Source organism: Miniopterus natalensis, chromosome 2, assembly GCF_054644295.1.
Source record: "Miniopterus natalensis isolate mMinNat1 chromosome 2, mMinNat1.hap1, whole genome shotgun sequence".
In the NCBI taxonomy this organism is placed as follows: domain Eukaryota; kingdom Metazoa; phylum Chordata; class Mammalia; order Chiroptera; family Miniopteridae; genus Miniopterus; species Miniopterus natalensis.
This window is the reverse complement of record NC_142082.1, coordinates 55676617-55704579: the sequence shown is the minus strand read 5'-3', so window position 1 is coordinate 55704579 and position 27963 is coordinate 55676617. Positions and strand designations below refer to the sequence as shown.

The 27963-nt window shown below is 33.7% G+C and overlaps 1 protein-coding gene across 1 annotated transcript in view; it reads right to left on the bottom strand.

Moving 5' to 3' along the window:
* Nucleotides 1-27963, bottom strand: part of DACH1 (dachshund family transcription factor 1) — a 393489-nt gene that overhangs the window by 30540 nt on the left and 334986 nt on the right. The window contains exons 7-10 of the mRNA XM_016216439.2: nucleotides 13748-13899; nucleotides 5418-5565; nucleotides 2294-2437; nucleotides 1711-1779 (exon numbers count right to left, since the gene is read on the bottom strand). Of these exons, the coding sequence (XP_016071925.2) occupies nucleotides 1711-1779; nucleotides 2294-2437; nucleotides 5418-5565; nucleotides 13748-13899 (513 nt within the window). The remainder of the gene's footprint in view (nucleotides 1-1710; nucleotides 1780-2293; nucleotides 2438-5417; nucleotides 5566-13747; nucleotides 13900-27963) is intronic.

Below are 27963 nucleotides of genomic sequence, written 5' to 3'. Positions count from 1 at the left end.
GAAAGAGAATTCTCAGTATTTCAACCTCATACAGCAAGATTTTATCCATATTAAAGTGTATATTTGAATATATGTGAATTTTAAAAATTCAAATAATAATTATAGCCTTATTGATAACCAAAATATTTCTGATAGCAAACTTATAAAATATATATTATGTCAACTATGCAAATATTTTTCTTCAATGCCTAAACATTTCTTAATATTAATGATAAATCTCCCATTTAGGTGCAAGATTATATTGTCTATAATTTTTCTTAGATTAAGTTCTGACCATCTTGAGAATTCTGTGGACACCAGATAATTTATATATCTCATCTACCTGGAGATCAATGTGCTCTCTTAGACCACTTTGGACATTAGCTAAATCAGAGCATGAGTAACCAACCCTTATGTGGTTACTCATGTGGTTGTATGAGTAACCACACAAACCAGGGCTGATGTTTACATTGGCCTTTCTAAGGTTACTGGCTCTGATCAAGAGCACTACTTTTGTTGGGAATGTGTTAATATGTGTATGCAATTTTTAAAAAAGAGATGTAAGAGAAATATATGATTTTAATAATATTATATTGTACACACACATATAATTTGGCTGAAATCCACACAACTCTTAAAAAATAAAGTTTCTTTGTACATTTACAATTGCATTAATCTTGTAAATCTAAGGAGATGCCTCAAAATAACATAGAGTTCAAGACTTAGGATTTAAAAAAAATAAATACCATGGTTTTCAGGTAAAATACACAATAGGCAAATAACATTCTCTAGGAATGTTTCAAGTTTCTGATATTTACCTACTGCATATGTGATACTTAAACAGATGGGTTTCCTTTTCACTAAACCAAGAATGACACATTTGAAACTGATTAAGTAACACAATGTCAAACAACATCCCCAACATGGTTGAGCTTAAAACGCAAAATAAAAGCAATTGGGAGAATTGTTGCAGTTAATCATTTTAGGCTTCTGTTTGAAGAATCATCTTCATTTAAAACAGAAAACAAATGCTCTTTTTACTATTCTGTATTCATGAAGTTAGATCCACTATACTGTCTAGAATAGATGTTAGACTAAATGTTGCCCTCAAATTTTGTCATTTCCTCAAAAGGTGGTCTTGGCAATATATATATGGAGCTCCTCTGAGTGTACAACACAATTCCCTTTAGTATTCTAATATATGATTTTGCTCAGCAGATTTGTGTTATTAAAATGTATATAATAACATACAAAACATTTGGAAAATCCATTTAGGACTAAACAATTTTATATTTGACTAGTCTATTTTGCATGTTCCTGGCAGTAACTGTCACAAAACAAGAAGAAATTTTCAAATGTTACAGACTCCCTAGCTGATTAACTTATGATTTTATTTATATAGAATAGAACTTATAAATCCTTCCTGCATTAAATCGGGCTTCTAGCATTCAATAAAATACATTTGCTGTGTCTAAGATTAAATCATACATTGTTTAAAATTAATTATTCCTTTTTAATTGCATTGTATAAACAGAAATGACCTGTTAATTTAAAGAAAATCTATCAGCACAAAATGAATTCACTCATATAAACAAGCAAGATGAACTTGACCTTGTTTGAACTTGTTTTGATGTGGCCCAGATGGTAGGCTACATGCTTGAATAGCAGGCTAAAGCTGAGGAAAAACTCATATAGCAAGATCTAGATTTATAGCCTTTTGCAAATTCCTACCTTGTATTGTCCTTTCAGCATCTGTTCTGCCACCAGTGCGGTCAGCTTCTATCTCTGGGGTCAGGGAGTCTAAAATCACAGAAAGGTAAGAGTGACACACATTTCATTTGATTTCTATTGTCCTTAAAAACAACAACAATGACTTCTAACTCTGGTGCTGAATTAAAATTATCTAAATCTTTCTCATCTTTTAAAGGTTGAACAGAGACTATAACCATAAGAATTATCAAAAGATTTGTCTGAATAGATAAATAACACAAATTTACTCATAGAAGTGGACAGGGGTTGGGAAGTTCTCAGATTACTATTTTATCATGTTTCAGTAGAGACAGATTTGGTTAAACAGAGAAGCGATGTCAGGTCCCAGATACTGGAGTTAAGCAACGAACAGTGGAAGCACCTATGAAATAATGCATTTCCCCCAACACATATGACTATTCTTTACACCAACCTATCAGCAAGGAGCACAGTTTAATGAATGACAGGACATAGAAATAGACAAAACCACAAACACATGTCTAAATCGTCTTTTGAGCATACAAAACAAAAGTAGTTAGCCACACATAAAGATGCACCCTCTTACCATTTAAGACCCTGAGGCCATCTGTGGAAGCTGCCTGCTTTAGTGTTTGCTCTGCTTGTTCGCGCCGTTTTGTCTCAAATTCGAGTGCTTCCTGCAATTTTCTCTTTGCCTTCTTCTCCTTCTTTAGCCTCTTTTGAACTATGGCTAAAAAAGAGGGTGGACATGATTTTTTTATTAAGTTTGTGCAATGATCAAACTTATAAATGATCTGTATTTCTTATAATACCGCCCCCCCCCCCCCTCGCACCTACTGCATTGGATCTATGCAGAGGAAGTCCAAAAAACGCCACATTTACCTAAAATAAATCCCAGTAAAATGTCCAAGAAGGCCAATTTTTACTTAGCCTTGAACTACATTGCATTGTAAGAATGGCTTTAATTGTCATTTGTTAGAGACAGATTTAATGGGAAACTAATTTTAGTAAATATTTGAATTCTCTGATAAAGGAAGCCTAATTAAAGGAATGTTGGGGCTTAGACTCTGCCCTTGAATCAGAATAGTACAGAGTAGTTTAGAATAGTGCAAACATTTATAAGTATGCCTCCTATCTATGAAGCAGCAATTTTGAGTAGTAAATGGGGCACTTCCCTTATGTTTTACAAAACAATGTTATACCAGCTAGATTTTTAATAATTTTGAGATTTTAGGAAATGTAATAAGATTATTGTATATAAGGAGCTACATATTCTTAATTATTGTTAACATATATAAGCAGATTTTTTTTGGTTGAAGCTATTATAAAATTATAATAATTATTAATAGTTACTTCATAGCAAATTGATATGCACTGTAACATACTTCAAGAAAGTTATACTTTTACTCACCAGGAATTTGGTGGAGTATAAAACCTCATAGCTAATAATACGCTACTGCTAACAATAATGTGCTATGGTATAAGAAAGTGGATTATGATACAAAAAGTTGATTATGATACATTTTCTTTCCTGTTGGACAATTTAAATATTTCTATGCAACATGTCACCAATAAATAATAACAAATAAATGCTCTTCATAAAATTTATCTTAACTGTATTTTCAGCATAATAACTTTTAACTTATACAATATATACATAAAGTAAGCAATCAGCATATGGGAAGCATACAGATGTTTTTCTTTGAAGTAATTTTTTTGGATGGCTGTTAAACATTGTGGATTTAAATGTGACAGATTCAGTATGAGAAAATCCTTCTGGTAGAGTTAGTAATAAGGAACAATCATTCCAAGTGTACTATTTGATTTCTTACTACAGATTAAAGAAGAAAAACATTTCTTAAACAAGTATTTAGTCCATATATAAAATAGTGTAATATAGTTCAAGAAAGAATTTTAGTTTCAGTTTCTAATGTCCACATATCCCATTTATATAATTATTAATATTGTCAAGATGGCAAACCATGACCTCGTTGAGCTTATTGTTGCTGGTATCATATATTAACAGAAACTGTACATTGGCTACAGTCTTATAGGGAAAACAAAACTGGTTTTATATAAATATGCTAATTTCTTTTATTTAATAGTGTGAAAATCGTGTGCTTATCTTAACAAAATCACTGGCCTCCCATTTCCTTTTCTAAAGACGATTGTTTATAAGTCTATTTGGAAAGAAACAGTAGGTTTTGAATTACTTATTTGGATTGTACACTCCCATGGCACTAAAAGCTCAATACCCAACGCCTTGCCGCTGACCGCTCACTGTTTCTTCCTGAGAGTGAACCAAATGGGATTGCCATGCTCTCGCCTCAGGATAATACATTACTTCAACAGATACGTCCATAAGAGATAATTATTGACAGTTATTAGCTTTAATTTATTGTTCGAAATTAATTAAATGGGAGGTTCAAGGTGTGATTAGTGAAATGTTTTGCCCTCTAGTGGTTAAAGGAGTAAAACAGAGTAAACCTCCAACACGTTTTAACCAATAAAACTCTTAAGGTCCCTCAAGTAACCAAAAGCTAATTTAGGAATTCAAGGATCTGCCTTTAAGTCTCGTCAAAAAAAAAAAAAAGATTTCCAAGTGCAAACAAAATCAAGACATAGCTACCTTATGGAATATGGTTCCATATAATGAACTCTGACCAAATTTCATTATGCACTTAGAACATACCCCATTGTCAATGTTTGTCTTGTTTTTATTATTTTAGTACCTAAATCTACGTGAAGCCACATTATTTAGAACTGTGCTATAGAACTGTACTATTGGGGTGGCAATTTCCCGAATCACTATCATCCCAAGAACCCACTAGCTATTGCATAGCAGCAATAGCTACTATGAAGACCTACAAAATCCTGCCAGTTTTAAAAGCAAACAGAACAATAATTTTTAAATGTCCATGTCAGACATATAAAAGGAGAATATGTGTAGTATTTACTATGGATTCTTATCGAATGAGAGAAAAAAAGCACTCTTTCTAGAATACTTAGGAGAAATTTATAGTTGAGGCAAAGGGGAAGTTGGTTGTAAACAAAATACTCTTCAATCTCATACATAAAATAAACACATATAAATGACCTTCAAAAATATGTATACAGACACTGTAAAGTATGTTAAAAGAAACAATTAATATATTGATAGTATTATTATTTTTACCCAATAAACTGATTCATGTTGGTTTCTACTCTAATGTGTACTTGACCTTGTTGGATGAAAATGAGGTGTTCAGGAGTATTATTATACAAACATTCGCCTTTGGTAATTCAGATATTCATCAGTCTTCAATTTCATTTGATAAATATCTTACTAAATCCATTTCACTTGAACAATCAGTACTTTCTATTTTAGCTTTATACTTTAACTCAAGTTTTTCAAAGGGCAACTGTGAATATGAGCTTTTTCTTCTTGGCTGTCTGTCTTAAAATTATTAATTTGTTAAACTCATAAACAATAAAAATTATGTGATTAATGATATAATGGATATATTCAATATCTTGAGGTATGAATGGAAGAGAAACTTTGTACATTGGAGATTAAGAAATACAATGAGCCCAGGATTCAAATTCTGCTTTGAACTTTAGCTACAAGTAAAGAACAAAAAGTATAGTCTCATAGTAAATCACCAAGCATAGTACTGTTATTTTAAATATCTTACGTAAAGTGTTAAACTTATTTGGAAGTTTGACAATACCTCTATTTTTCTGTTCCATAGCCAACTGCTTCTCAAGGGTTTCCCTCAGTTCTCGTTCCCTTAAAAAATCCATCTTCAGCTCTGTTTTTTCCAGTTGGACCTGTTTTTCTTGAGCTCTGGCATTATCTATGGCAACTTTCAAGAGCCCCTGTACAAAGAAGGTATTCAGAATTGTAATATTTTAGCACAAAGCACATTTCATTCATTACTTAAAAGCATTTTAAAAAAGAAAAACCCACTTATCAAATTCTTTCATTCTTGTGCATTCACTCTGAACTCCCTAAGACAAGCACTATAATTAAAGGACAGAATTTCTAAATCTAATAAAAATATTTTAGGAGGACAATTATTTTTGGCACTCAGAATTAGTTGCTTCTAACTAGAATGTCTAAATCTAAAGCTAAATGAGGGCAGCACCCAAGCATGTCTAAAAAATAAGAACTGAGTTAGAAATTAGACCGAAACTCTTCTACAAGTAATTATCTGACATGGTTTGTGCAACCCCAAGTGTTCCTGGCAGTACCCATCTATCTCTTGGAGCTCATTCACCACCATTCCCTACTGAAATTATACTAGACAGAGTGGGCTTTATGTTCCTCAAGGCAACAATTTGTTTCTGCACCAGAGATTTTGCTCTTTCTGTTCCCTTCTTGAATGCTTTTCTTCCCAATTTTTGTATGGCTCCTGCCTTCATTTCATTTCACCTTCGCTCAGTCACCACTCAAGGAAGGCCTTCTCTTGCCATCCTATCTGAAATAGCCCTTCAAACACACCTTGTTATTCCCTTCTTAAAATTCTTCATAACATTTATTACATAATGTTGTCATTTATTTATGTGTCTCCTATTCTAAACTGTGAGCTCTCTGAGGCAGGGACATTTTCTCTCATTTGGTACTATGTTCTCAGGGCCTGGAGAGTGCCTATAATATAGCAGATTTTAAACATCTGATGAATAAATTTAGAATATTGGTACATTTTTCTTAAGATGTATAAGATATGTAAGTGATCTAAAACTTTATGATCTAAAACTTAGTGGCTTAATAGTGCATTATTTTTTAAAAAGTCACTTAAAATTGTTATGATAAATATAGAATAACTGGTTGGGGACTATTTGACAGTATGGTAGTTCATGAGCAAATGGTAAAAGCAGGGTTTATTTATTCAACTGATTATGGAATCTTAATATATGTATACTTTGGTTTACCATATGCTATTTTAAAATTTAATAATAAGCTGAGATTTTTGAAAATGAAATTATGAGGATATGTAAAACATATACAAAGCATGCTACATGTATTCTCTCCTAAGATGCTTTAAAAAATTATCAGTAAAAATAAAAGATAAAATTTCTATTTTTAGCAACTCAGGAATACAAAAAGCTATTTGAAAGTAGAAGATATTTTGCCTTGGTCCATGAACATCAGAGACTGACATTTTCTACTGCAATTATATATGAAATGGAAGTTGGTGTCATTTGTAGATCTACTCTATGATGTGACCCCTTTGCAGGAGGTAACATAAGCAACTTGAATCAGAAACTGCAATTCCACCTTCACTTAGCGCAAAAGAGATATTCCCTTTGTTCGGCCTACCAATGTAGCATTGTTATGAGCCATTTCTAGTCTCTTCAAGCACATATGAATTATTTCACATTTGCTATACCTGACCCCGAATTCCCTGGATTAATTATTGTGGTATGAAACAAGCTGAAGGATTTTTATGCCACAATTTGCCCCTCCTTACTCTTTTGTTTTTAACAATAAAACATAACTGCTAAGGAAACTGCCATCTTCACTCAATTCAGCATCATTCCAGTATATGTTTTTTCTTTATCAGGAACAAACAATTAGTAACAAATGAAAGAGATCATTACATCAAGTGCCCTTTTAGATCACCCCAATTAAAACTTTAGTTTAGCTGTATTTTAATTCTAAGATACCAAATTCTAATTTTCTGCTCTGATTGCTCTTGTTGACTTATCTTTGAAAGATGTACTCTCTGCAATGTCTAGAGATTATTTAGCAAGATGCCAATGTTGGCACCACTTAATGTGTTGATTGGTTGTATTATCAGTATCTGTTTAAAATAAATTACTATTAAACTATTATTGTCCTTGGCTGGCAAAACACAATATTTTGGTGTTCTTTAAATATGAAACAATCATTAAGAATAAACATGTTGAATAACATTAAACTGCAACCCTAATTTGTGTTATTTTTATATTAATATTTCTTGTAAAGTATGAAGTTGCTAAGAGCATTTATGTTTATTGTTTCTTTTTGTTACAGTTGTTGCTAATGTAGCTAATGGTAATACATTACCTATTCCTGCTGATTATGTCTGAAAAATATTAGCTTTTAGGATCCAATACCCCCTAGGGACTACTTACAAGCTGTATAAAATTAAGTTTCATTTTTAGACTTTAAATCAGTGCACATCAGTAGGAGTCCAATGTGAACAAAAATCTGCACTAGAGCCAAACTGATGCATATGCAAAAATATGTTATTGCCCATGACAGCCCTGCTAGAAAACAATACAGAAAACAGATTAAATTTCAATGCAGCAGGGGCCTGGGAAAAGCTATAGCAAGTAGTGTTCCTAACATCTACAAATCATTAGGACACCATTTTAACTATCAGTGGTAATAGTTTCAGATTTGTGTTATTTCCGTAAATTTTCCAAGTAGATCATGTGCAAAAGGTCATGCTAAATGCTGGATCTCACATGAACATACAGTATGGAGCAAAATTCAGTGATAACAATGTGAGTTACAGTAAAAGATACAGGTGTATGATGTGAATTTTTCTACAAGGGGAGGTCAGTTCTCCTGATCTTGAAGTTGGACAATGACAATTCTAAAGAAATGCATTTCAAGCTTACTCTGTCACAGCAATTATAAGAGACAATGGTTGTTTATCCTCAAATTCCTTCCCATAAGTGAGGCATAGTGGTTGTTATAACACACAAATATTTTTGTTTTCTAAAATGATCTACCTTGTAAATTAAATTATTTTCATAATTTTTCAGAGAAAGAGTCTCTATTTCTTTTCAAAAGGGCACTGTAATTGATATAGCAATGTTTCAACTATTTCAATTGTAGCCTGGAAAGTACAAATCTCTGCTTGTATAAGAAAATCTAAAGTAATACTGATATGAAAGAAACATTTTTAATATCCTAGTTAGATGACAGAGGAAAAGTTTACTCAGTCTGAGTTTGTATTTTAGATGAGTTTATTAGATAGTAAGTAAGGTTCCTTGAGTGTCAGTGAAACTCATATGGCAAAATTTGTGCTCAGTAATGTGTTAGTTCTTCTAATGAGGGTAAATACCCTAGTTGAAGGGGTTTTTAGCAATACTCATTTTAACTAAAACCTCTTAGAGATGAGAAAACCAAGGTCCGGCAGGATCAGGTGACTTGTCCAAGATCCCAAACTGATACTATTATAATCTGGTTATTATTTAACAGGAAAAGGAAGATTAGATAATATAGGCCCACCATCGACGCAGCTTTGCTGATTTAACACTCCCCAAGTCCGTCCCCTGCTGCTCACTGGGAGAAGGTGCAGGCCAACAGCAGCATGCCCAGTAAGGTCTGAGTGACCTGGGAGGGGGCCTGTCTGTCTGCCACTCACACCTGGGATGAGTCGGTGGCCAGAACAGGTGTGGCCGCTGCAAAGGCATGAAACCTGAATATTTAAACTTCTGAACAAAGGCGCTTCTCTTGCTCTCTCTGGTGCCTCAGGTTCCTGGCTTTCCTGTTGCAGGGGGTAGTTCCCCTGCATCCACATGGCTCAGGGCCACGTGGGGCCCAAACAATGGATTAATGGGCTTTCATTAGCCTGGATGCTGAACTAGACCCGGCTGCAATATGGAATGGAAACTCTGGACTCTGGCCTTGCTTTTGGCTTTGCTGAACTCCCAGTTGCACCTCTTTCAGGACAGGTTTAAGGGGCATGGGACTTTACAACCCGAGGAATGTAACTCCAGGCAAATAAAGTTTCTTTCCACATCTCATTCTCCCGTGGGGGCTTCTGAAAGTGCTCATTTCAGCAGTACCCCAAGAACTCCACTCCCACTGAGTTCTGTGAGTTGCTCTAGCAAGGAACCTGAGGACTTGGTCACAGGACTTCTGATCTGTAGCCAATTGGTCAGCTGCACAAGTTCAAAACTAGATTTTCAATTGGCATTAAAGTGGGGGCGAGGGCAGTCTTATGGGACTGATTCTCCAGGTAGAAAGTGTCAGAATTGAGTTAAATTGTAGGGCATCCACCTAGTGTTGTAGAATTACTTGGTGTGAAATAAACTACCAGGCATTTGAAGACCAAAAATGTCATAAGTGAAGTATGTTGTAGTAGAGTATTTATGACATGAAATAGTAATATGGTATGTACTCCAGATTTTTAAGACCTTAATGCTATTCTCTTCATCATAGTAAACTGTCTTTTGAATATTGGCTGTATTTTACTGGGATTTTTTATTATCTCTTTTTACAATTAGTAATGGCCATAAAAGGGAGAAGGTATAATACATAATTATGATTAAAGATAAAAAGATGTCATGCAAGAACAACATATCTGATCTCAGCCTACCCATATTTTGAAGCCAATGCTCTATTTTGTTGTTTTATCGTTTTGAAAAGTTTCCTCTTAACTCTTTTGTCTAACTCTATTTTAATTATAATTATGTATTAATAATGGAATTGAAAAAAGTTAATTTCTTTAGAATGTATAAAATATACCATTATTGGCCATGATATCAAAATATAAAGACTGGAAGATCAGAGAATCTCAGTCTTAGTGCTTAGACAAATTCTTTCTCATTTCCTTTCCTCAAACAGAGAAGTAGAGCATACTTCTTAAATACCACAGTTCGATTATGGGTATTTATTAAACCATAGTGAATCAATATGGGACAGCCACTTATTGTTGTTTTAACTTTCTTTTAGGTCTCTCTTTTTAATTCTTTCATATAGGAAAGCTAGAGTGAACCAAACTCCTGTCATACATCCCCTTAATGCATCTATCTTTAATGCCAACCTCATTCCTAACTACATTTTATATTCTCTATCCTTATTTTATATTTCTACTTTTTACTTATTTATCTCTTATTTTAATATTTATAAGTCACTTTAAATAATTCCTGTAATAAGATAAACAATGTATATTATTTGTTCCCAAATCTATGTACGTATGGATCCTAGCTATGATTATTACACGAAAGCCCAGATTAAGAATACTGGGTAAAATTCTCATTTGAGTGCGTTTAAATAGTAGTTAATGTTTGAAGGTGTCACATTTAGTAAACTGACACTAAATTTCCAGTTTCCTCACCTAAAACTTCATAAGGAGTTCTCCATGGACATGTTTGAACAAAAAAACCATATGACACTGGCCACATTTTAAAAAACAAATAAAATTTCATATAAAATACAAAATTTAAAAATCCTGAAAAGCAAAAACTAGAATGTATCATATCTCTCATTAAAGTGCAATTACTATCCTTTACTGTATATATCTTTATCCATTATTACTATTAATTTCTAAAACACTCAAGTTTCAAAGAGATAATAAAAGTCTGGTGCCATATATATACCGGTCTTCTTTTAAAGCACAAAAAAATAACACTTATAAAAATTCAATTTTTATGGTGTGTCATGGAAGGAACATCCGTAGTAACAATTATAAATTTTAAAATTGAGAATTATTAAATTATAGAATATCATGAACTTAAATTATTTAATATTAGAATTGCTCCTAAACAAATTATTCTGAAGGGCTTTTTGGGTCATTCATTCTAAGAAAAAATAGGATTTATGTCCATTAAATTTAAATATAACCTGAATGCCTTGGGTTTAATTAAAATAGCAAATATGCATATAAATCTTTGATTTCAGACATGAAATTGTACGATTTAAAAAATTAAACATTTTCAACTCAATTCTTTTTCATTGCTATCCTGATAAAATAACCCTAAAGGAAATATGGAGCTTTAAACTTACCAAAAATGTTACCATCTTGAAATAGAAAGCAGGGAGCCCACTGCATATAATTGAAATTACAGAGGAAATTGAGGTAGGCAGAATGTAATTAACAAAATTAGAATTTGGAGAGCAAACACATTTATACTGTATGCCCAATAATCCAGGGTCATGACTGTTTAAACATTCTATACAATTCTAAGGATATTACTATAACTCAATAAATGTGGCAATACTAAAAGAGCTAGTATCTGTGACCTTCTGTAAAACCATTACTAACCATAAATCCACTATACATGTATGTGTATATGTGTACATGTACACATGTGTTTTGTGTGTGTGTGTGTGTATATAAAACTGTGCGTGAAATTCAGTAAGATTTTTAATCATTATTTTACCTTGTGTACACATATGCACATGTTGATATACACATATATATTAAATACATACATATAAATATGTTATATCTACACCTATATTCATATTACAGATATGTAAAACTGTAGTGGATATAGTATATTTATAATAATGTATTCTTATTGTAGGTGTTCTAACAACACGATGATTCTAGATCGCTATGAATTTGAACTAGAAATAATGTGGTTTGTCTCGACTATCACTCTATCATCAACTTTTGCTAAAATATGTCTTCATGGCTGGCTGGAGTTTAGAAAGGATAGTATATTAAATCAAAAATACCTTCAATAAAATAAATAATGTCTAAATGTATACATTGTAAGACTAGGGTTTTCTTTTTTTTTTTTTAAAGAAATAGTTACAGTTTGAGGTGATGTATATACCATTTCTTGTCTGGGTAGCACTGGTCAGGGGTGGGTGAATACTTCCAAATTGACAATATTTGTTTTAGAGACGTGGTGTTCACACATAATAGAAGAGTCCACATGCAAACCCACTCTCCGGGTGAGCAAGCTGGTTTTATGCTGAAGAAAACCAGAAATGTTTTCTCTGCTAAAATTGAAATTAAATTACCACTTTCCTGGTTAAAGAGGTTTTAGTTAGTGAAGACACACACAACTGGATGGAGAATTTTAAGTAAATGCCTCACTTTCCTTTTTTTTTCTTTTTTCTTTTTTCACTTTATATGGAGTTGTATACATTTTAAAAATGAATTGTTCCCCTTTTGTCACAGTACAAATTAAAAAAATGTTGATAGATGTTTTCTAAAAGCATTTAATTTAACAGAGAAAAATTGTAAAAATCTACCTCATAGTAAAAATACTATGAGTTAAATTTAGAAGAAGTCTTATGTTTACTTTAAAATATAACCAACTATTTGGCCTTGATTAAAGTTAGGCTAGATTGATGATTTACTTCAATTACTGAGATATAAAACCTTAAAGTTGAATACAGTTCTGCAGACTCTAATTACATTAGTATTAAAAATGCCATATTAATAGATGAGAAGATATGTTACATTAAAGGCCTTCTGTTATGTCCTTGGAGAGGTAAATAAAATTAATTACATTTCTACTAGGAGAAAGTTTAATATGGGGGAAATGTGTGCAGAAAAATATCACTAAGGTTAGAGTGCTAGAGTAAAAATTAAATATATATATAGATGTATATATATTACTAGCACAGTATCTGCAAGCACATTCTTACTAGTAGCTACTCCAAATATGGAGAAGTTGGCAAAAATCTCCATCTGGGGCCCACATGATCACTTCATGTGTGGGCAAGAAAATTATGCTTTCTTTTATCCCACACACTCTTATTATTTTGGCTCCATGCTCTATGTTATTGTTAACTGCAAGTATTTTTGATTCATAATGTACTGTACGTAAAATATACATCCTGAGGACTACATAGGAAATCCGTAGAAAGTTTTGTATGGCTTTTTGAAGTCTATTCTTTGAAGAAACTCTATTAACTGAAACAAATTTATTTATGAAAGAAAATATGTTTTTGGATTCTTTCATACTAGACATATTTAAATGACTAAACATATCATTTCCTCACTGGAAGTCCAACAGTTTAAAAATAACTAAATATTTATTAGAACTAGTGTGCCGTCATTTAGTAAATCGGACAAACTTAAACATTTAAATTCTTTCCATTAGTCAGCAGTAAGGAGAACATTTAGGCAACATAATTTTTAAAACGCCCAGGTCATTTTCATCTAAGTTTTTATTAAGACTTAATATACATATTTGTGTATTTCTAAACCAGTTTGATCAGTGCAGCAAGTTTAAAACCTTAAATTGCAAGAAAAAGTTCAACACCATGGTTCAGTCAGACTCATGAATGGATTAAACTGTAATAGTATGAATTTGGTAAAAACCTGCAACTGTGTTTTTATGTTCCTTTCTTTCAGATTGCAGAGAGGCCTACCTGTATGTTAGTCAGAAGGGTCTCTATGGAAGACAGTCCATCGGGAAACAGAAAAGGAGATGGAAAACCGGGAGGCAGTGGTTGTCCATGCCCAGTTAGAGAAAGTTTGTCAAGGCTGTCTCTTGCGGTTGGTGTGGAAAGCGGGGTCTCATCTGTATGTGATTGAAACAAAAATATAGAACAAGTTACGCTTGTCTGTTTTTATTAGACCTCAGTAATGGCTTCCCTAGTGGTTTCCAGAACATTTATTGCAAATTGGTTCCTGCTATCAGGAGAAAATGCTTTCTGCTGAATTTTCTTTAATGAAAAAGCTGTGGAGATACAACAAGATAACATTAATGAGTAACTTTATAAGCCTTTTAAATGCAGTCTTTAATGAGACTGAGTTTACAGTGCCATAGAATCTTTTTAAAACAAATATTATCTCATATATAGTTGTGATAATATATTCAGGCTGACTTTATGGGCACCTTCCCAATTATCTCACTTTAGTTTTTCTGTTTGTATTGACAATAGAAAATTTCTAGAGCTTCATATAAGAGAGATACTTTGTGTATTAGTATGTTTCTTTCTCAATTAACCCTTCCTTTATGTCAATGATTTGCTCAAATATATTCTTAAAAAAATCTACAAAAGAATGTATAAATAAAATCACTCCACATCTAAGAAGAAAAACTGGAATCAAATATAATAATTCTAAATTATAACTGAATTATTCAATATCATTAAAACTAAAGGTCTAATTCTTTTGAACTTGAACACTCTTTACCTTAATATAGAAAAACTAGTGTTTTATGCATGAAAACATGTTCTAAAGAAAAAGTAAGATAATACAGCTTCCATAACAAATTAAAAAAACTAATATAAAACCCTCTAAGATAAATTGGTCTTTATTTTGTTTATTGAACACCTTCCATCATTTTAAGCAACTTAGAATAATTCTCCAATGTAGGTTATTTTTATTCTTACAGTGAAATCTTTTTATTCAGTTCTTTATTATTTAAATGTTTTAGTTCAATTTAACATAGATACAAATTATGGCTTATTTTAGTTCATTATATCACAGAGAAAATATTATTTATGGCAGAATTCTCAATTTTATAAATATTTTCTTATTTCACTCCAGGAAAACTAATCAGAGCAATGTATTTGCACAGCCCTGATAGTATCTCTCAATTTTGCAAGTGGCTAAAAACTTCAGCACACTTGCATTTATGCTTCTAATTTGATTCCACTGTTCTCCGCGATCATTCCTTTATTTTTCACCTAACCATACAACACATTTTCCAATTACCTCTCCCTAGGACAGAAATACTATGGAAGTTGCCACACTTCGCTGTCTGTAACTCGTGTCAGAACAAGTTAAATTCATCTCCCACACCTTTCCACATTTCTAGTTAATGAACTAAAAGGGAAGAAAGGCTGGGGAGGGGAGCAATGGACGCAAGATCTTCTATTAACCACACTCCTCTCTCACTCACTCACTCACTCACTCACTCACTCACTCACTCACTCACTCACTCCTCTGCAGTTTCTCCTTCTAGTCTCTCCTCTGTTAACTTACTGACAGATGATCTAAGGCAGCAGGTACTAGAGGGAGAAATGGAGTGAGCAGCTGAAATAGGATTCATTGTGTTATTTTCTTTTTTTATTCCATTTGTCAACAGGGTTAAAGAAAGACAGCAGTGCATGGCTAATGTGATCAAGGTGATCTTGGACACCATTTACCTCACTGTCATAAATTACTCCTCCAGACCAAGGCTGCTAGTGTTTTCTCATAATATCTCTGAAAAAGCACTGGTTAAACATCTATGTGCATGTGAAATTGTTTAAGAATGAAAAGCAATATTTTTTGATCAGCACCACCTTAGCTGTCACATGCTAAGGAAAATGTGGCTTAATAGATCATGGAGATAATAATTGCTTGTCTCCTGAAGAAAGGCATAGAACCAGATGACCACCTGAGATCGCACTCAGCTTTAGCCTGCGACTCCACAATTCTTCAAGGTTGTCCAAGAAAAAGCATCATACGTATGGGTACACACACATTCACATATACATGTTTAATTAGAAGTTCCATCATCCCCATGATTATTTAAACTTCAATACATTTGTGCTTGACTATGTTTGCTTGTTGTGCGAATTAATTAATTAAATCATTCATGATACATGCATTCATGTAGCTAATATTTACTTAACATAAATAATGTACTAGACACTGGGGATAGAATGCTGAATAAAACAGAGTCTGCAAGCTTCAAGAAGCATTTCTAGAGTGACCAATCCCAATCATTAAACACTTAATTATATAGTTAGCAAAGCATTTTCTCTTCCAGCCTCATTCCATTGCTACTCATTTTTCCCCAGTATAAGATTAAAATTGTTCTGTGTTGAGGTGCGTGTGTGAGTGTGTGTGTGCATGCATGTTTCATCATGCACACACACACCATTGCTTCAATGGAATGCTTGTATTGGTTCACATGCTTTCAGCTATATGTGAATAGATTATTATTATTTGGTATAAACTTACTTGACTGTATTCATTTATTTATCATTTTACATAGTAGAGATACTATATATGGTCACTTTAAGAAACAATCAAATTTAAGGCAGGGTGACTGCTTAAAAAATTTTAAAGGGTAATTCTTAAGATCAACATACATTTTTTAAAAGAAAACAAACTAATCAAAGATCAAACAAACAAAAGACAAATATTTAGGGGGCTTCAAGACCCTACTATCTTAGAAAAAGTTGTCATCTTGTGGCAATTAACATCATAGAAAGTCTCGTTTAGTCTTCCTACAAAGAGTAAAATTGAGAATATGGTTCTTACTTTTAAAATAAAAGTGACTTTTGATATCCTAAATGTTCTAAGAAGATTAAAGCAAAAGTTTGAGAGACCAGACAATGTGGAACAGAGTTTTGACATCACATAATCTCCATTGACTTCAAACAATGAATGATGATGAAGCACAAATTCACAAAACACCTTATTCCAATTTTGTATATTGTACATGTTTTTTAAACTTTTATCTTTAAAAGAAAGTTGGCTTGTCAGATGCTATGATCTTTGATTATAACATTTGACAATGTAATCTACTTTTTGTTCTTTAATATTTTGCTCCTAAATAATGTTAAACTTATGGAAAAGTTGCAAGAATTGTGCAAGTAATTCCTTTATAGCCTGTAGCCGGTTGAATGGTAGGCCCTCAAAATATATGTCCATGTCTAATCCCTGGAATCTAGTAATGCTTGCTTATTTGTAAAACAGGGTTTCACAGATGTAACTAAGTTAAGGATCTTGAGATAGAGAGATCCTCCTGGTTTTAGGATGCACCCTAAATCCAACAACAAGTGTTTTTAAAAGAGGAAATCAGAGGGAGATTTGAGAGAGACAGGGGGGTCCACAGAGATGATGAGGAGGCAAAGAGACAACAGAAACAGAGATCAAAATTTTGCAGCCACAGCCAAAGAATACTGACAAGCTAGAAGGGGTAAAGAATAGATTCTCTTTCATAGCCTCTTGGAGATAAGCTCGTTCCTGCTGACACCCTGATTTTATACTCCTGGTCTCCAGAACTGTGAGAAAATAAATTTCCATTGCTTTAAGCCACCAAGATTGTGGGCATTTGTTACAACCACCCTAGGAAACTATTTCAACACTTTACCTTAAATCACCAATTTTTACATTTTGCCACATTTGCTTTTAAATTATCTTTGTCTTCTCTCTGCCTCTCTTGTTCTGTGTGTACGTAGGTATGAACCATCTTCCCTTTTCAGTCCTTAAGACTTCACTGCACATTTCACAAGTGCAACGGCATAATCATCCACAATATAAAATTAACAAGAATCACATACATAGAATATTATTATTTAATCAATAGTCCGCATTCCATTTTTCATTATCTGTGAGATGTTTTAGTGTAAAGAGTTAAGTAATACATAAATATTTTAATTTACGGGACAAGTACTTGGGGACTATTTTTTCTGGGCTTGTAGTAGGCATGTAGTAGCCCTAATAGGGCCCCTCATGATTCCTCCCAACTATTATGCGTACTCTGTTCAGAACTTCCCCCTTAGGCTGAGTTAGACCTCACAAAGAGAGTAAACCAAATGTGATGGGATGTCCTTGCTGAGATTTGGTTATAAAAAGTGAGTAGTTTCCAAATCTCTTTCCCTCTCTTTCTCTTGCATTTCTTGTCCCTGTGGAAGCCAACTGTCAGGTGATGAGACAGCTCTGTGAAGGTACTCATGACAAGTGACTGAGGCCTGTCCAAACCCATGTGATTTGGCTTGAGAGCAGATTCCCCCTGCACAGCTGAGCCTTTAGTTTTGTGTTGTTTTTTTTAAATTTTTTAATTAAATGTAGTGGAGTGGCATTGGTTAATAAAATTATGTTTCAACTTTACAATTCTATAATGCATCATTTGTATATTGCATTGTGTGTTTACCACCCAAAGTCAGATCTCCTTCTGCCACCATATATTTGCTTCCCTTTTTCCTTCACTCCCCACCAGTCCATTTCTCTTTGGTAACCAACATTCTGTTGTCTGTGTCTACGAGTGTTTGTTTGTTTGCCTGGTTTGTTGATTTGTTACTTTAACTCATATATTCCACATATGAGTGAAACTGTATGGTTCTTGACTTTTTCCATCTGAATTTTTTTGCTTAGCATGACATTCTCAAGATGCATCCATGTTGTCACAAGTGGCAGTATTTCATCTTTTCTTAGGTCTGAGTTCTATTCCATGGTACATATGCACTATGTTTTCTTTTTGTCCCAACTGAGCCTTTAAATGAACTGCGGCCCCAGCTGCCAGCATAACTGCAACTTCATGAGAGGACTTAAACCAGAGGCACCCAGTTAATTTGCACCCAGATTCTTGATCCATAGAAACTGTGAGATTATATATGTTTACTTGTTTAAGCTACTACATTTTGGTGTAATTTATTACACAATTGTAGAAAACTAAAACAATATGTAACAATTTTTTAATACTTTGGTATATATTAAAGAAATGACTTCATATCCAGTTAATTTCAGCTACTTTGGAAATGTAACAACTTCAAGCTTCAATTTTCTCATTTTTAAAAAACCAACAGGTTGAATGAGACAAATTTTAGTATCACTCAAACCTATAATTCCACATTCTCTATTATTTCTTATAAAAATTCCTAAAAATTATTTAAGTGGAGATCTCATCAATATTGACTAATGAGTGGTAATGAGTCTCTTTGAAATAAGAAATGTCATTATACTTTTAATTACACATTCCAAAGAATTATGAATATCTAAGTGATATTTGAAAAAGAATGATTCACACAAACACAAAATTTCAGAGCAAGTTATTGATGGCTTAGGTTTACAAACTTAATTTTATGAGAATCCTTAAGTCATCTTGCTTCATTTTATTAAATTAGAAAATACTTCAGTTTTCTATACGACAAGCATTCCCAACACCTGGAATGGCAAATTAAGTGCAGTGAAAGGTGCATCGATCTGGGAATAAAGTTAGCATTTTGAAAGCTGCATTAACTAGGGTACTATTCTTTTTTGCTAAGTATTCCACATCATATGGGAATAGTAGTTATGTCAGTGCTCAAGAGTTCTAATTATTTGTAAATTCCAAAGTAAGAATGATTGTTAACTTTAAAATATTTTTGCATTTTAATTTAGTTACAGGAAACTACAGTGGTTTTCATAAGAAAAACAGGACAGCACATATCACAATCTAATAAATAATTTCTAGACAAATATCTACTGATTAACATATTAATAATTACATAATAAATATAGTGGTGGTTATAACAATGTGTAATCTGTTAACATCAATTAGAATAATAGATAATATAAAGAAAAAGCATAAATGGGAGAAAAGAAAATAGTCTTAAAAATCCAAAATCAGTGAAGTATAAAAGAATATTATTTCATTCTTCTCATCACTTCATTTCAGGATTTTACTCGTTTTTAAAGCCACTTATCAATAAATGGCTATCAGTAAGATTGATGACTCTGTAAAACAAGCTTTTCCCTTCAATCTTATCACACATAACAATTTAGCAGGATATCCTAAGGAACAATGTTTTAAAAAAAAAAAATGGGCCTCTACTTTAAAATGTTTTCTTTCCTGTTAATAAAATCAAATTCAGTTGTTATATTCATAACTAATCCCTTTGGATTTGAATTATATATTCTCTTTCAAATTTGTGTGTGTATGTGTGTGTGTGTATGTTTTTGTCTCTGATGCAGTTTATTACATCAAAAGACCTACTAAGAAGATCAGGAAATGGTCACGTAATTTTCTCCCGTTCTATTTTCATCTTTTCACAAAATAAGGAATTCCAAAATATACATTAACATTTATTTGCATGACTTTCATGTATCTATTCCAATTCTTATAAAATCCTCAGGGGTTTCATGGGCTAAAGCTTATTTTTTATGTTTAATTTTAAACCTATTTTTCAAACTCTGGACTCAAAATTACTCAGAAATTTTTATAAAATTGTCACCATCATGTGCTACAGCTACCACATTGAATGTGATAACTGGAAAAATGAAAGCAAACCAGGGTAGATTCAGAAAGTGTGAGTTCAAGTTCTGGCTTACCAAGTACTAGCAAACAATAGTGCAAAGAATCCTTCTCTGATGTTCTGTGAAACTCATTTGACTTATTTATTAAAGAGATGATTATGGACTCATAGAATTATACTTACATCCACTTAGATTATTTATGGAAAACTGCTTTGTAAAATGTAAAATGCTAATAAATGTAAAGTATTAATAATTTAAAAGCTAATTAAATTTATAACAAATTTCCTTTTGCAAACTTGGGCTTCAATGTGCCAATCCTGGTCTTGCACAGATCATCTGGTTTCTATTATTTATCTGTGAAGCTTGTGATAATAAAGTATCATATTGATAATCAAATTATTGCTATATATTACTACAGTTACCTATATAAACTAATTTTGAGTTATCAGTTAACAGGTAAAGTTAATTATAGGATTAAGGAGAAAAGGGCAAGATTATTAATTACTTTATCAATTTCTCTTCAGGCAGCAGGACCTAAAGAAAATGGGTAAGTTGACTTACACAAAAACAAACTGGTACAGATTTTGGAAAAATGGACTGTGAGGAGTGTAAAAACACTTCAGAGGTTCCATGGATCTACTTGAATAAAGCAATGTTAGAACTCCGAATTTTGAGTTTTGGTGAATGAAGGAATATCTTTAATATGGAAAGGAGAACACTGTAAGTGCCTCCTGCTGGAGGTGTGCTAAAAATATACCAAACTCACAGGTCTATCTAATTTAATGAATAAAGTATTTATTACACACATATGCAATTTTCTCCTTTATCTACGGTTCTTAACTTTGGGATACTTTACCTCTGAGTTGATGATGAAAGTTAGGGGCTGTGCCTTACAAGAAGAAATAGTCTCAGCTCCCTAACATAGAGGAAGGACTTATTAATTTCTGTTGAAAGAATATGTGAATGAGATGAGAAGAGGCAAAGGCCAGAGGAGTGCAAAATGCAGAAATAAGAAGGATATGGTAGTCTCTGCTCACCCTGAGGTTACACCACATTCCTGATAGCAAAACTAAAAATGCTTTCTATTGGAAAACCACAGTATTGATTACAAGGCAATTTCACAGACATTATCTTGGGTTAGAAGGAAGCTCTAGGAAGAGGATTTTTAAAATGTATGCAATTATAATCTCAATAATGTTAGGTGCCAAAAGATTGATTCCAATGGCACCAAGTGCTTATTTAGAAAAAGAAGAGATTAGATTTAGCCCATGCAAGTTGAGAGGAGAGTAAAAAAGAAAACTGAAATCCTCATGGCAAAGGGCATTGGATATTGGGGAAAATTTACACATGGGGTAACAGCTCAAGGGAAACAGGACCCCAAAGTGCCCTAGAAAAATTTTGTATTTTTAAAGAGAAAGCTTATTTCCTACCATTATTCTCAAAATACAGTCTTTAAATTCTGGCCATTCTGCCATTTATATTTTGAACATCTATGCATGAGGGGAACTCTAAATCAAGCTATATATTGAATATTTTCAGACATTGCCTTGGCAGCAAACTCATCACTGCCCTTGGCACCTAAGATGATGGAACTAAAGTATACAGATATCTGTGAATATTTTTTTCCCTCCCACCACTTGGAATTGCTTGGCAAAAGTGGAATGACACTAATCATTAAACACACACACACACACAAACACACACGCATTGATTTATCTTTCAAACATTTTGGGTGGCTTGTTTCTCAAGTCATAAGTCATAAGTGTTTATGAAAGAGCTGGTGTGTAGCTTAGACCGAAAAGATCCACTTAACTGACCTTTCTGTCTTTGCCATGGCCCTGTAGATTTAACCTCGCTGCTGATATTACAAGTGAGTCTGGGAAAGCATTTACTGAAAGCTGCATAACAGACACGGTTCTATTTACTAGGTTGGTGTTTTGCATATCTGCACAGTAGGGCCATTAAGGGTTCTAAGAGCACAAAGGAAACAATCATAACATTTGTTTTTAGATGACTGACTCAGGACATGTACACCAGGCTTTATATAGAAACTGTTTTTGTTTTATTAAGGGACTGTTTGCCTGTTAGTGATAACATCATTAAAAATAAATGAAAGGGGGCTGGTAAAATGCTTCCCCAAAGCAGAAACCTAATTAAAGGTGATATGCCTGCTATGAGGGTTTTTTTTTAAGGACTCAAAAATAGAACAAGGTTAGTTCTTTCTTATTTTATAAAGCCCAAAGAAGACCTCACAGTAAAACATCACTTCTGATCTAATTTTCTATTTCTGTGTACTTTAATAATCTACTTTACAGTCTGTGCTTGCCCATGGAAAGTGAACTACTTTTGTTCTTACAGATAGCTTCATCATGTCAGAGTGCATGAAAAGAAAATCTGATGGTTCAGCTCAAACAAAAAATGCACTCTCCGTTTAAAGCAAATTGTGTAGGTTGTAATATATGCAGTAATAGTCATTGAAGTAATGCACACACAAACATTTCACAGTCCTAAAAGACCACTTTTGAGAGCCTGAGTTAATGGTAAAAAAACATTTCCAAATCATAGTTTATAATTTCAGAGAGGGAGAGAGAGAAAAAAAAAGTAGACCCTTTCATTTTAAGGGGTGGAGTTACTCTAATTTCATGGATGGTGGAAAAAGCAGGAAACTGCATTCCCTTGATAACTCTGCCCTTATTGTGCTGTGACCTTGGCCAATTTACTTAAATTTACATCTGCCAAAAATGAGTTTCTGAAATGTGCTTTGAGAATTTTCAGGGGGCGGGGGAAAGGAGTTGTCACATAAATCCAAGGCCTTTTCAAAATTAATATTACTTTGGAAGCAAAGAGAAATTGAGGAGAAACACTGGGCACCCTCACAGGGTGCCATAGTTTGCTATCTTGATTTCTTGTCACTTCTGCACACTTCGGTTTCATTTATGAGTCTCCAAACTGAAAATGAACTTTATTGCTAAGTGAATAAAGTAGCACAGTTCTACGATTATCCCCTGGAAACATAAAATAGCTTTGGCATTGTGGAATATTTAAACTCTGATGTGCATATGAGTTTTAGACTAAAAATCATCATGGAATTATACAAAGTGTCAGATATCTTTGGAAATCATTTGGTAGAAATTAATTTTTCAGATGAAATGAGCCCAAAAGTGATTGACCCAATGTTTTCCAAATGTCTGTAAATTTTCTTTTTTAAAAATTTACCTTTATTGTTGAAAGTGTTACAGATGTCCCCTTTTTCCCCCAGTGACCCCCTCTACCACGTACCCACACCCTGCCCCAAGCCTTCACTACACTATTGTCTGTTTCCATTTCTTTTTTTTTTTTTTTTTTTATTAACAGTTATAATATCAACTTAGAGAAAATACAGAGGGAGAACAACATTTTGAACGATTCCAAGGATATGGGGACCCACAAACATACATGCATATATGACACTTGGAGAAATGTGAAGCCTGGCAGGATATTTAATAACTACTAAGGGATCTTAGGAGTGATAATGGTAATGTACGGTGAGTTAAGGAAAAGAGTCCTTATCTTTAAGAGATACACACTGAAAATAAAAAAATATTTACATGTTCAACAAAGTATGTTTGGTATGGGCTTCAAGATAATCGGGGAAAGGAGAGATGGGTGGAGAGACTTATGAAGCAAGTCTGGGCTTGAGACGATCATTGTTAAAGCTTAATCAATGGCAGGTCTATGGGCGCTGCATTAGCCCATTCTAGCTTTCCAATTATTTGAAATTTTCTGTAGTAAAAGGTTTTTAGCATAATTAATGCTACTAAGTAAAAGTCTGTCAACTCATTCTTCTTTCAGAAAGTCAGAGGCAGCCCTGGCCAGCATTGCACAGGGGTTCACGGGTCAGCCCGCGCACCAAAGGGTTGTGGGTTTGATTTCCGGTCAAGGGCACACGCCTTGGTGGCAGCTCCATCCTTGGCCCAGGTCGGGGCACATGGGGACGCAGCCAATGGATGTGACTCTCTCGCATAGATGTTTCTCTCTCTCTCTCCTCCCCTCTTTCCTTTCCTCCCACTCTCTGCAAAAATCAATGGGGGGAAAAATTAAAAGAGGCATCGGCAGGATGATGATCATCATTATCGTCCAAATAACTACACATATTGAGTGCTTTCTGTGTGTGCAAAGCAATGATCTGAGCACTTTACGTGTATTAACTCATTTAATCCTCACAATCCTGTTAGATTGTTACTATGTTATATTTCTTTTACACATGAGTAGATAGAGGTAAAATAACTTAATTAACTTGCCAAGATAATTTGGCTGGTAAGGAAAGGAGCCAGATTCAAACCCACTAGCTTTGTTCTAGAGCCTATGAAACTTTAACCCTCAAGGAGTAATATACAAATTTCTATAAGGATTTGAAAAATGTATTGAATATGTGTTTTCGGATGTGTATGGAAACATGCATTCCAAAAAAATTAAATAACTTTATAATTATTTTATCTTAGAGTAGAAAAAGCAGACATTTCTATTTTACTCCTCTCATTCTTCTTTTTTTAAATTTTAAAATTTTTTCAATTACAGTGTATATTCAATATTATTTTGTATTAGTTTCAGGTGTACAGCATAGAAGTCAAACAATCATACCCTTTATAAAGTGTTCCCCCTGATATATCCAGTACCCATCTGACACCATTCAGTTATTACAATATTATTCTATATTCCCTGTGCTGTACTTTACATCCCCATGGGTAGTCTGTGGCTACCAATCTGTACTTCTAGATCCCTTTACCTTTTTCACCCAACCCCCAACCGCCTTCATATCTGGAAACCATAAGTCTGTCCTCTGTATCTATGGGTCTGTTTCTGTCGCTCCTCAGCCTTAAACAAAGCTTAACTTACTCCTTAAAACCTAGCTAATGATCATCCTAAGCAGCCAAGATTTCCCCAAGTTGTTTACTTCCATCGCCACACTTCCAGTTATTCATTTTTGAGCAAAGGTATCTATTTTAGAAATGAAATTCCAGATTATCTCCACATGGTACTAGAGAAATCCATCCATGAGTATAATAGACATTTAATATCAACTCTAACTTTAAGTAGCCCACACAGGTATTTATCTCCCTGCAAATTTCCTCACTATGTCTTTACCTAATGCCATACATACTAACAAGGTCTATACTTTCCCAGTGAGAAATATTGAATCTAATTAACCTATGCATCGCATGAGGTAAAAGAGCAAGGCTTACTTAAAGATCCCTAAAATTAAAAAAAATTGTTGTCTAAGACAGTCACTTCAGAAGAGGCAGGTGTCACGCCTCACCCATTTATCAGCTATAATTAAACCATAGATATTGCCACAAACTGTCTCTGTACTTTTACTAATTTAACTTCCCCTGAATTTCCTCATTGTGTAACCCTAGCCGTGAATTCACTTTCCACAGTAAGGACTTTATTTGGTTTTCTAAATCGCCCTTTCTCAGTCTCAGACCTCACTCCTCCCGACTCCCTTAGTGTGTACCCTTCTCGCACAGGGAGCTCCCACAGTCCCTGGTTGCTACGCTGCCCAGATAAGACACCATGCACCTAGCTGCTGGGACACTGCCCTAAGCTAAACAGCAGCTTGTAGGTCTAGATAAATCAATGCATGTAAGTCTTATAATTTATTCAGCATAATGACTCCTTCAAAGCTACAAGTGTGTTTTAATAGGCCCCTACACACCCAGCTTACCTTACCACAATCCCTTAGACCAGGAATGTGGCACGTGAATGTGAAAAGTCTCCTAAGGTGATACTTGAGGTGACACTAATACTCTCCTACATGGTCAGCTTCACTAGCTTGGAACAATTCATTTTCCCCTCCCATCCATAATTACCAATCACTAATACATTGTATCAGGACTACTATTTCAGATGATAAAATTCATTGAAAATTATCAATAAACACATTTCTTTAGAGGTTTGTTCCTTAAGTATGTATGACATGAAAACCTGAGCGAAGGAACTCTGCCCATCTTATTTAGCTGTGTAACCTCAATGCCAGACATGCAATACATTGTTATCATTGATCGGTTGAATATATGATATAATGTATTTCCAAAACTACTTAATTTGTTAAGTTCATTGTTCTAATTAAGAAAGATAAATTTTAACAGAGGTTAGGTTCTATTTTAATTAGTTGAGTCTGAATGAGAAAGTATTTAAAAAATACTTTCAGTTTGGGTTGCCGTTTTAGAAATGTAAATCCAGCAAATAAAATTATTTACTTTATTTAAAATTCTATTTTTTAAATTCCCAAATAAATAAAATTAATTGAATATACATGGGGCTACCCAGTGCAGAAAAGGAACTAGTAAGTATGCGTAGAAAACAGTCAGATTTGATTCATCTCTCCAAAAGCAGTGTCATAGATTTGCCACGACAGAGTATGCCCATACAAAGTTTGATGAGCATCCTGTCATGAATATTATAAAAACTAGAAATCGATAGGAGGTTAAACTAAGTGACCTTTATATCCCCTTTACCTATTGAGATTTTATGACTTCTTCCTTGAAAACTAACTGCTTTCTTATAATGTCATATAAAAATGCAAAGGAGAGCACTAATTTTTAGGATTTAGGGAAATATAAAAAGTTGAGAGTGTATGTTTATGTCATTGTCAGCATTCTTCTCTTGGCGAGAAGGAGATTCTTGATCAGCACAGCTGTTATTTTGCAACCCTCAGAACATAAAAATATTCTGCAAATTCCTGGACCTTTACTATAGTAGGGTTTTTAAATTCTGATTTCCAATTTATAACTACTTGTTCTTTGCTGCAAAGAAAAAAGATGATATTGTCAGATTTATAAAATTGTTATTAGTTTTTTAATGTGTTATATTTTCAAAAACCACATATGTTGGCTCGAAAAAAAGTCAAAAAATTGAATACAAAAATGAGAAATCTGGCTTAAGTTTTTCTTTATCATCTATTTTTCATATTAAGTTGAAATACTACTTGTTTGAAATTTTAAATTACTTTAAAAATTCAAATTAAAAAACCTATTAAGCAATTTTTCCACTAAAGTATTTCCTGTTATCTTTTACTTTCTATTCTATATGCCTAATGGCATAGGTGCCTCAGATTAATTTGGGGAATTATTTTAATCATGAATAAGTTATGCATTCAAGTTAGAAGATATAGCGTCAATCAAGAATCTTCAGCTGTGCCCAGCCAGCATGATACAGTGGATAAGCGTTGACCTATGAAACTCCCTGACCAGGTCATGGTTCGATTCCTGGTCAGGGCACATGCCCCGGTTTTGGGCTCAGTCCCTAATAGGGAGCATGCAGAAGGAAGTTGTTCCACGACTCTCTCATCACTGATGTTTCTATCTCTCTCTCTCCCTCTCTCTGAAATCAATAAAAACATTAAAAAAAAAAAAAGAAGAAGAATCTTACCTGGAAAGAGGATGTGTATTAAGGGAACTGAAGAAGGGCAGAATGGGTGAGACCCAGTGAGTGTGAGGAGAATGACTATTAGACGTTAGAGAATTAAGGGGACCAGATTTGCATGAACTCCTGTAAACCTGGACATAAGGCTGTGGCACACAATGTTTAGGATCAGCTGGGCATAGCTGATTATCTTGCAGGAAAGGCCCTTCTTTCTAATCATGTATGTCTCACGAGAATGTAAAACTATTTGACCCTTGTGTGACCATGTGACTATTCATCC